We start from the raw sequence: 11,187 nt of genomic DNA, 5'->3' as shown, positions 1-11,187 counted from the left end.
AGTTTTTGTTATCAAAGCCGTTTTGGTGGGTCTGTAGTGGGTTTTGTCTGCATGTAGTTTCATTTTTCCATTGACTAAGGATATAGAGCATCCTTCTATGTGTTTATTGGCAACTTGAGTATCTTTCATGGAGAATCTATTCAAATCTTTTGCCCAATATTTAGTGGGTTAACTTTTCATTGAGCTTCATAAGCATTACTTTTATTTTCCAAATATAGGTCTTTTGTCAAATATTCCAAGTATTTTTTCCAATCTGTGACCCAGCTTTCACTTTCTTACTGCTTTCAAAGAGTGTAAGTTTTAATTTCGATATATTTTAATTTACTTATTTTCTTTCACAATTGATGCTTTGTGTGTCCTAAGAAATCTTTGTCTATTCCAAGATAGCAAAGTTTCTTTCTACAATTTCTAGAATTTTAGCTTTTAAGTCTATGACCCAATTTGGAATCCAAAGTTTGCACTAAAATCATGTATGGTGTGAGGCAAAAGCTGAGGTGACTTCCCATTTGAATGTATAGTTATTCTATTTGTTAAGAAGACTACCTTTCCGTCACTCAATTGCTTTGGCGCCTTTGCCAAAAACCAATTGTCCAATAGGCACAGATCTATTTCTGGACTCTATTCTGTCCATTGGCCCTTAACAATTTTTTTTTTTTTTTTTAAAGACTGAACAGGGAGCCCGATGTGGGACTCGATCCCAGGGCTGTGGGATCATGACCTCAGCTGAAGGCAGACCTTTAACCAACTGAGCCACCCAGGGGTCCCAGCACTTAACATTTCCTATACAACAGGTCTTCTGGGGGCCCCTGGGTGGCTCAGTGGGTTAAAGCCTCTGCCTTCAGCTCAGGTCGTGATCTTAGGGTCCTGGGATCGAGCCCTGCATCAGGCTCCCTGCTTGGCGGGGAGCCTGCTTCCCCCTCTCTCTCTGCCTACTTGTGATCTCTGTCTGTCAAATAAATAAATAAAATCTTTAAAAAAACAAACAAACAAAAAAAAAACAGGTCTTCTGGCAGCAAATTCACTCATCTTTTCCCTGTCTGAAAAAAGCCTTTCTTCACCTTTTCTGAAGGGTATTTTTGCTGAATATAGAATTCTAGGGTAATATGCTTTTTCTTTAAAGATATTCTAACAAGGTCTCTCACTTGCACTTGGAGAAAAGAAATATAGTCCTTCTCTGTACAGAATGTGTTTTTTTTCTCCTCTAGCTGCTTTACAATTTTCTCTGGTTTTCAACAATTTGATCATGGTATACCTTTAATGAGGTTTTCTTTATGTTACCCTGCTTATTGAATTTCTTGATCTGTGAGTTTATAGTTTTCATCAATTAGGAAAAATTTCAGACATTATTTCTTATATTGTCTTTGCCTCCCTTACCCAAACTTCTAGGAATCCAAATACAAGTATGTTAGAGGATTTGATATTATCCCATAGGTGGCTAAGGCACTACTCTATTTTTTTCTTTTGGTGCTATAGTAAGCTTCAAGTTCACTGATCTTTTTGCTTCTGCTGTGACCAACCTAGTACAATTCCATCTAGTCCTTCTCATCTAGCTAGTGACCAGAAGTAATCAAATAGCAGCAATGATTTTTAAAAATAAATCTTAGACATACTTGAACTACTGGTTTAAACGTATTAATGACAAATATTTAAGGACTATTAATTTAGAAATGTTTTTTCAAGACTTTCTTTATGCCTATAAAATTAGTTTGTGTACAAGTAACATTAGAAATGATATGGAATATGACACCAACAATGGGCTGTTATACATTTTTTACTTTGATCTCTTTTATAGAACGTGGCATCTGTGGAAAATGCTCTATTGTATCATGCCGATATACTACAAGAAATATTTCAAAATAATACAAAAGTGAGCCACAGTCTTGACTAAGTGAAGATCAACTCGTCCAAAATTTCTTTCCTTAATTTTTCATAGTAATTGCCAGAAGTCCAGTAAGCTGGTTTTTCCAAGAAAGATCATTCTAGTAACTTTGAGTGTTCAATCCGTGCAATGGTCCAGTCAGGCTTTACTCCTTGTGTAAACTCCCTCTGAAATCTAGGGGAAAAAATTACAAATAATATTAATCTTAACATTAGTCCAAGTATTTCTTGGGTAACTATATAATTTGCAAGTGTACATTAGAGACAGTTTTTAGCAATAGCTAATGGTTAATCATAAATAAACATCAAAACAAAACAAGTTTAATTTACCAATTCAATCACACACACAAAAAATCCTCACAAAATTACCATATTCTCCACTAAAATGAGTTTTTTCTTTTCTTTTTTTTGGGGGGGGTAGGCTCCACACCCAGTACAGAGCCCAGTGTAGGGTTTGAACTCACGACTCTGAGATCAAGAACTGAGCTGAGATCAAGAATCGACCACAATTAACTGAGCCACCCAGGCGCCCCTAAAATGAGTATCTTAATCAACTAATAGACAGTCCAAGAACTGCCAACTTTAGCAGAAGGATGTAATTATCCTTATATAATTATTATTATATAGTAATAATAATAGCAATTATTATTATTAATATCATTATTCTGCTGTTAAATAATAGCTATCACAAATGCCTAATATGAAGAAAAATAAATTGGACCACCGTAATGCAAAGGGTACTTTAGTGGAATTTGGTTTATATACATTAGATCAGTCTTGGAAATAACAGTGTTTATGAACTGTCTGTGGTCTTAATAGGGAAAATCAGAAGAAGCAGAGGTATTGGTTATATTGTTCTTTAATTATATATGATGTCTTTAAAAGGAGATGATTCAGATTTTGTATAGTAATAAATAAAACAAAATTCAAAAAGAAAAAAAGCAGTCCTTTCAAGAAAAGTGAAAAAGTCAGACTACCTTTTACCTTAGTGAAACAGAATATATTTTCTTTCTTAGGTCATTTTTGGGATTTGTTATTTTAAATCAAGTTTACATAGTTTTGGCAACATGATAGTATCTTCTTTTAAATGAATATTAAATTGTGTTTCCATGGACTTGCTTGACCTGGTTCACTGTTCCAAATTTTATTAGCAGAAAAATACATGATAGTGTCTCTTTTAAGTAAGTTGCTAACCTACTATACAGTACCTCTTTATACGTAGGAACACTTCAATTTTATACGTGAACCCCTACCAGAGTACCTGGTAAACAGGAAATGATTAATAAATGTCTAGAGAGTAGATGGTCCATGTGCCAACTGTGGCAGATTGTATTTTCCAAGGATGGTTATAACCATATGCCCCATCACACATGTTCTTCTGCAATGTGACTCTGCTTTGCCCCATAAAGAGGTGGAGTCTCTCCTGCCCTTTCAAATGTGCAGGTCCTAGGACTGCTTTGACAGGCAGACTAGGGTGAAAATGTTCCCATCCTGGGCACAGTCTTTTACCTGGTCTAGCCAATGACCACATCAAACATGTGAATAGCCTGAGATCGCCACAAACCCAAGCCACGAAGAAAGGCCTTGGAGAATGAGACGTTATGTGGAAAAGTCAAGGAGCACCAAGGGAATCCACGTGTGAGTGACAAAGCCACTATGGAAATGAATCCTCCAGCCCCCGCCACAAAGAAAGACCCAGAGCTGAGCCTTCCCAAAACTCCTAAGCAGGAAAACAGCAGACAAAATATACAGCTGCTTGAAGTGACCGAGTTTGGGAGTGGTTTATAACACAGCAATAGACAGCTCAAACATCCTTTAATTAAATTCAGCAATATTACCTCTTTCTAACTTCTCAACACTTCTGTTTCATGTCCAGTATGTCTTTATGACTTTCTCTCTTCTTAAATAACTTGTCAAATGTCAATCCTTTTCTTCCTAAAGCTCCCTTTAGATTTCATACCTTCATACTTCCTTCATACTACCTTCCATTTTCTAGAGAAAGGAAACAATGAAATGAGATTAGACTTACTCATAGCTTGCACTAAGAAGCTGTTTAGTTTCCACGTTCTGATCCCCCAACTTAACCTGGAACACACTGGCTCCACTTAAAGTTTCACTGGGGATGTTGGCACTGGTTAGATACCAAAAGCACATCAGGATGTTAACAAACTTCCTTCCTTAGAGAAAAAACACACACATACACACATACAAATACAAATCACAAAAATCTATCATCCATATATCCAAAATGAAATTAGAAGTTGGCAATAGCTACACAGTTGTTACAAATCACATTTCATACTTAGTCTAGTCTGATAGTAACATAGTTGACTTTCTATTTTTAAAACATTCTCTTAACGTTGATGATGTATTTGCCTTCTTCTCTGCATCTCAGAAATAACAGTTGGGATTTCCTGAGCATGTACTATGTACCCTAATTCACTTTACTATGTGCCTAATGACTACAATAATGTAGTATGCTAAAATCAGGTTGTGACCATGATGCTGAGATGCAATTTGAAATATTAGGGGAGAAGAAAATATTTATCACTAAACATATCTATAGAAATGTTTTAAATTAACATGTGTATGAAAAATGTTCAACCATTAAAGAGTCCTATATCAGAACTGCCTTGCAAAGTATGTAAGCAAAAGCTAGATTTCCTCTGTGCCTGGCACATAATACATTCATTTATGAGCAAATATTTTAGAAGAAATAAATGAAGTCAATACATTTTTTAGGAATGCTACAGGGAAAATGGATGCATTGGCCAAGGAGAAGAACGAAATAACTACTAAAGTTCCTTTTAACCTTTTCATTGTCTCCAAACAAATCCAATGTGGGAGTTCCACAGCCAGTCTTACTTTCAAAAAAGTCATTAACTGGTATTATCAACTTTTTCTTTTACTCCTTCTATTTAACATATATTCAAAATATATTTAACATATATTTAAAAGGTAATGCTGAATTGTTTCCTTCAAGTTAGGAAATCTGAAACCCCAAGTATTTTCTATTTGAGACATGACAGCAGCCTTAAACAATTTTCATCAACTTAGGTGATGATACCATCTCTCCCGAATGAATAGTAGTAGAGGAAGGTCCTAGATAGAAGGGTTTAAGTTATTACCATATCTTAACTTTCCCAGAGCTGGTCTTGAAAGAATGAATATATTATTTTTCCTGAAGTCTGCTTGAACCAACAAAATCCCCACTATTTCATGATTACCCACGAGATTAGCTTTCCTGGGCCATTATTTATCATAAATTTAAACTGACTACTCTCTAGCATTACCTTTCTCGTCGTAGTAAATGGAGATGTCTCCTGTTGATGTGTATACAATTTCATCTATGTCAGCAGCAAGGGCATTTTTATGGTTGTCAGGTAGTGAACTGACCTTTTCCTTCAATACATGGAGCACCTAAGTATGGAAAAAGCAAATCATAGTTTGCCCGCTGAATTTTCAAAAGCCTTTCAAAAAGCAGATGAGTTCCTTATGGAGTGAATTTTTCTATGCCTATTTTTAAATTTACTACTGTATTTCCTCATATTCAAAAGCAAGGTTGAAAGGCATCAAATTGTTCAATAGGTAATTCCTAACAGAACATTCAGTATAAAGACAACTGAAAAACATCACATTTACTTACTTATTCCTTAAATAGCACATCATTCTATGCGTTTATATGACCCAAAGCACCGAAAAATAAAGATACAGGGATTCTACTTCGGCTGATGGCACACATACTACTTTTAAGCATAAATAAAGGTAACACATGTATTATTCTATTGCAGGAGAATAATACATTTATTTTTAAAGGAAAATTAAAAGTATACTTCACCTCTTTGGCCACAAGTTCTTCCAACAGATCAAATTTACACTGTGACAGTAACTTGGACACATGAGCAAAAGCCTTAAAAAAAAAAAGTGGGGAGAGGTTGATAATCGTTATTTCAAAACACCATGCAAAATACCATACAATGTACAATGCTCATACTTAAATAGCTTAGTATCACAAAGACTGTTTTATGATAAAGGTGACAAACAATGTTAAATATTATGATATCATTATCAGGCGTGAGTCCTTCAAAGTTGGTTGGCTTTTCTCTTCTCATAGGACCTTCCCACATATACAGTAGTGAGCTCACTACCAATTACGTCTCCACTCTTAGGACCAGGGGAAAGACAGTGTGTGCGTACACATGAGATCTCAACACAAATCCTCCCATAGCTTTCCTTTATAAAATAATAATGAAGTAATCACTGTTATTACTGTAATGACTATGACGTGACAACCTCCCCCCCCTTAACTATGAACACAAAGAATTTGAGAAGCAGGGCAATCTAGATTGTACTGGGAGTCTGGAGATTTGGGTTGCAATCTGACCCTCATTAAGATTGGTAAGGCAGGCCACCTGGGTGGCTCAGTGGGTTAAGCCTCTGCTTTAGGCTCAGGTCATGATCTCAGAGTCCTGGGATGAAGGTCTGACTAGGGCTCTCTGCTCGGCGGGGAGCCTGCTTCCGCCTCTCTCTCTGCCTGCCTCTTGGCCTAGTTGCGACCTCTCTAGGTCTAATAAATAAAATCTTAAAAAAAAAAAAAAAAAAAAAGATTGGTAAGGTAGGTTTGGGAAAGTGGGAGGAAAGATAACGAACGAGTTTACAGTCTAAGTGGATGCCAACTCTGAAGTACGAGATGCCACTGTAAAGTAGGGGGAATCAACCGCACTCCTCCATATTCTCAGCAGTGAGACTGAAACGGTTATAAGACTCCACCTGTCTTCAAGGAGCTTTCAGGTTGCTTGAGAAGGGAGACAAGTAAACTGACAAGTTCAAGAACTATGACAGGGGTAGGAACAGAATGACCTGAGCAGAAAAGCCACTTGAGCCAATGTGGAAGGACCAGGGAGGGCCTCTGAAAGGAACATCCAAGATGAAATCTGCAGAACTAGCAGGACAAGCAGGTGTGTGGGATATGTTATGGGATTAACAGTTTTCCCCAAACTCCTATGCAGCAGTCCGAACTCCATCTCAGAAGAGGTCTATATTTGGAGACAGGGTCTTTGAAAAGATGATTAAGATGAGGGTGGGCCTTAATCCAATCTGACTTTATAAGAAGAAATTCTGACACCCACACAGAGGGGGGAAAAAAACCACATGAGGACACAGAAGACAGCCATTTACCTGCAAGGCAGGCAGAGGCCTCAGAAGAAACCAAACCTGCCAATACCTGGGTCTTGGACTTCTTTCCTCCAAAATGGTGAGAAAATAAAGTTCTGTTGTTTAAGTAAGCCAGATTGTGGTATTTTGTTATACCAGCCCTGGCAAACCAGACAATGAGAGAGCTGAATTTTGAGAAAATGCATATATCCAAACAGATTCAAGGACCCCTTGCCCTGAGGGTTCAGAGACACTATACATATATTAATAAGCCTTCATGTGAGGAAGATGGTGGTATTTAGGTAAGAAGAAACGAAGACCAGAGTGATCACGGGGAAACCCAACCATTATATTCTCATTTGTGGCCAAGGTGTGATATTTGTGGGGCCAAAGATCCCACCTGAGCAAATTATCTGATAAGATAATAATGAACCATTAGGAGGCTGCTCTGAGAAGGCTTTGATAATACAGGATTGTCTAACCCAAAGAGGCTTCTAGGAAATAGCCCTCTAAAACAGGCAAGCACCATACAGGAAAATAAACACGGTATGATTAATGTGGTTTGATAACAGGGAAGATCATATGCACACATCAGTAGTACTATACTGTGACAGAAGAAAATAGAAGTTTGTTCTTTGTTCTGAGTTCTGGCACAGAGCTCCTAAAACAAGCCCCTTTCAACCCTAGCTGAGTTTAGGCTAATGAGGTGCCTGCTGTCACGGAAGCTCCACACCCTTCCCACATCCCTCGCCCTATGCAACTCTTCTATTTGGCTGTTCCTGAACTGTATCCTTTTGAAAAAAAACTGGAAATACCAAGTAAGGTGCACTGGCCAGTCCAATGGAGCCCTGACTTGTGATTAGCGCCTGAAATGGAGGCAGCCATCTGGGACTGAGCCCTAACTTGTGGGCATTAATTCCAGGGAGTGAGCCTCAGAACTGCTGTAGAATTATGCCCTGATGAGGCAGGCCTTGATGACACAGGAGTGTCTAACCTGGAGAGACTTCTAGGAAATAGCCCTCTTTTTCATAGAAAAGGCTAAAAACTTAACAAACAAGATATATAAGAAAACATACAGTATATGACTAACATGGTTTAATGGCAGTATTAGGGAAGATATCATATTATATACACATATTTTTTTTTAAGATTTTATTTATTTGACAGAGATCACAAGTAAGCAGAGAGGCAGGCAGAGAGAGAAAGGAGGAAGCAGGCTCCCTGCTGAGCAGAGCGCCCAATGTGGGGCTCGATCCCAGGACGCTAGGATCGTGACCTGAGCCAAAGGCAGAGGCTTTAACCCAGTGAGCCACCCAGTGAGTACACCCCGTTATGTGTACACATTAATGAAAAGCAGGGTCTATGTCGCTAATAAAGCTTAGCATTGGACCACCTATTCCCTTGGCTCATGTAATGAATCAAAACTTGACTAGATTGTACATAACCATCTCAATTTCTAGTGACTGCTTGTAGACTGGGTCACAGCCCAGTGCTTAAAATGCATCCTAGAGCCACTGTTTTATCATTGGCAAAGAAGAGTTAGACTAGAATCATGAACCTTAAAATGCCTTTTTGTTTTCATGTTCTCTGATTAAAAAAAAAAAAAAACCTGAATGAAAATGATCTAATGATCACTTGATTTCATAAACCAAGGTAAGATTTGATTGCTGGGAGGTTAGCTTAAGGAGAAAGGGCAAGTGGAGCCCATGAGAGGAGATGAACTAGCTAATGTTTTTGCACCAAATTATTCCCAAGCCCTAGAATTATGTATGTATGTATGTAACCCATGTTAAAAAAAAAAAAAAAGATACAGTTGCACTAAGAGATCTAGGAGGGAGGGTTTTTTTGCCATGTCGTTTTAAATCTTAGGTGTTGAAGAAGTGATATGCTTGATACAAAAGGAATGTTAAGTAACCAGTGGTTTAAGGGAATTGATTTGCCATGGATGACCCAATATTGCTTTTGAAAATAACAGTGGTTGAATGCATAAAAACTGACTTAGATGAGGCAAAAATTGTTTACAGACTGGCTGATTAGGGGGGTGGAGATACTTCATAGCAAGGAGGGCTAAAATAGCTAACAGGGGAAACAGGATGAGAGAGTGGCTAAAATGTGTTCCATGCATCCTCCCCAGAGTCTGGGGAGAGGATTTCATTCCTTACTGATATCAATGAGCTGGTACCGTTATACAATGTTATGAGGCAGACAAACTCACATATCATCAGTGAGCACTGCAGAGGAGAGTAAAATCATGCCACTTGACCTCTGCATGAACAAAAGATTTTGAGAACTGATATGAGCAGAGGTTTACCTCTTATAATGCTGTAAGTCCAGCATGGCGTTTGCTTTTTAATTTTTTTACAAACACATAAAGCAGGCAAGAGTTGACTCAGGGAAGCAGGAACCAGGAGTTAATATCAACACGGATTATGTAAAGTTGGAAATGATTTATGATTGATGGGTAACACAAATAAATATAAATGGCTATAGTTTACAGAAATAATCTGAAATAAATTAGGAACAAATGTATCAGTATTGGGAAATGATCCCACTAATTGCATAAGTGTAAGGTATATGGCAGTAGGAACTGGGAAACAAGCCATGACTTCTATTTATCACCGGTTCTGAAACGCTTGGGAATGACAAACTCTCAAAGGGATTCAAAAGAAATTTATAGATGCACTTTCATTCTAGAAAAATGCATGTGCACACAAAATCCATGAGCAATCTTAGGGCCCAAAGTGACCATTGTGTGACAAGGGTCAGACAGAATATTACCAGTCACTAGGAAAGAAACAGGACAGGGCTTAAACTCGGTGCGCAGGGCGCTGTGCGCTCATCAGCGACCAGGTTGCCTCAGAAAATTCTTGGAAAGGGTAAAATTGCTTCGCTCTAGGTTACTCTTTAAAGAGGATGATAGGGAGGGGTTGCAGGGTAGGGAGCGGGGCAAGGAAGCTCCACCAAACAGCTAGCCGGAAGTTTCGTTTTTCTACCAAAATTACATTATTGCAATAGGAAATTATCTGGTTTACTCTTCGAGACAATCTTATCTACTCATTCATTCATTCAACAATTTGTGTAGTGTCTACTGTGTGCCAGGCACTGTCTTAATTCTGCAGAGAATCACATTCAGAAAAGACAAAGCCATGAAGCTTTCAAGTGGCAGAAAATGGTTGGAGTCGAATCCATTTCTATCCGATTCAGAACCTGCGGAGCGGAAAAAGAAACTGGGGGGCTTGACCCCGGTGTCTCGTCCGAACCCCTCCCCGTCGGCGACCATGCAAACAGGCTGAAGCTTAATACAAGTCCGGAGGCAGCCAAGGGGCTCGGTGCCTGGGTCACTACCCACGTGGGAAGACCCGGGACCCAGGGAGGAAAACTCTTCGCTCAAGACCTCCTGCGTGGTAACAGCCGAATGCCCGAGAGGCTAACGGGTCAACCCCAAGTCAAGAAACAAACCTGCTTCGCTCCCTCAGAGAATTCTGCGATGCTGAACTCTTGGTCGAAATAGGCCCAGATTAGGAAGGCGTAAATTCGAGTCCGAACCCAGTTGATGGGGTTGGAGAAGCCCAGAATGATCATCTTGGTTTTCTGGCGCGGCTGGGGCTGCTCCTCCGCGCTGTAGCGGCGCCGAGGGTAGGCAGGGAAGACCGAGAGGGCGGCGCGGGGTCCCGGAGGGCTGAGCAGGGGCCGCGGAGGGCCGCGAGCGAGCAGCGCCGACGCCCAAGTGACGCGAGGAAATGGGGCCGCTCCGGAGCCGAGGCGGCGGCGGCAGAAGCAGCAGAGTCCGGCCAACTGCGGCCTCACCTCGGCTACACCGGGAATCAGGGGTCGAGCGGCCCCGCCGGACAGAGGCGGAGAGAGCAGAAAGCGGGGCAAAAGACGCACGGCCAGCGCCATTTTTATGACTTTTCACCCTAGGCCTCGTCTGTGCTGTGTCGAATGAAAGCCGGCGGGAAACCAGCAGCGCAGCATCCGGGGAGAGAGACCGGTGAGTAAAGCTGCCAGAGGTGCTACTGCCACCTCTGGTGAGTCGGCCCCGTGCCGCCCCCGAGCACGCCGCTCACGCAGAGGCCCTTTAGCCCCCAGTCTCGCTCCCCGACCCGCCACGCTCGCGCGTCCGCCGCTGCCGCGGGCCTTTTCTCCCCGGCTCGT

General features: G+C 40.3%; 1 protein-coding gene across 2 annotated transcripts; it reads right to left on the bottom strand.

The window, feature by feature from the left end:
• Window positions 1–1,753: 1,753 nt before the first annotated feature.
• On the bottom strand, window positions 1,754–11,140 carry MAIP1 (matrix AAA peptidase interacting protein 1). 2 transcript variants are annotated; one of them, XR_006606339.1, is made up of 5 exons: window positions 10,492–11,140; window positions 5,717–5,788; window positions 5,172–5,298; window positions 3,717–3,870; window positions 1,754–2,053 (listed from the first exon to the last, which is right to left on the bottom strand). XR_006606339.1 is itself a non-coding variant. In XM_004772184.3 (5 exons), the coding sequence occupies exons 1-5, from the start codon at window positions 10,930–10,932 to the stop codon at window positions 1,975–1,977; spliced, it is 867 nt and encodes a 288-aa protein (XP_004772241.1). In that variant the 5' UTR covers window positions 10,933–11,134; the 3' UTR covers window positions 1,754–1,974. The 2 variants fall into 2 exon arrangements, 1 of the variants encoding a protein (XP_004772241.1); XM_004772184.3 differs by lacking the exon at window positions 3,717–3,870 and adding an exon at window positions 3,908–4,055 and having other exon boundaries at window positions 10,492–11,134.
• Between the last annotated feature and the right edge of the window lie 47 nt (window positions 11,141–11,187).

The sequence above is a fragment of the Mustela putorius genome, unplaced genomic scaffold (genome assembly GCF_011764305.1).
Source record: "Mustela putorius furo isolate JIRA1106 unplaced genomic scaffold, ASM1176430v1.1 tig00000275_pilon_pilon_pilon, whole genome shotgun sequence".
Taxonomy (NCBI): Eukaryota; Metazoa; Chordata; class Mammalia; order Carnivora; family Mustelidae; genus Mustela; species Mustela putorius.
This window is presented reverse-complemented; position numbering and strand designations above follow the sequence as displayed.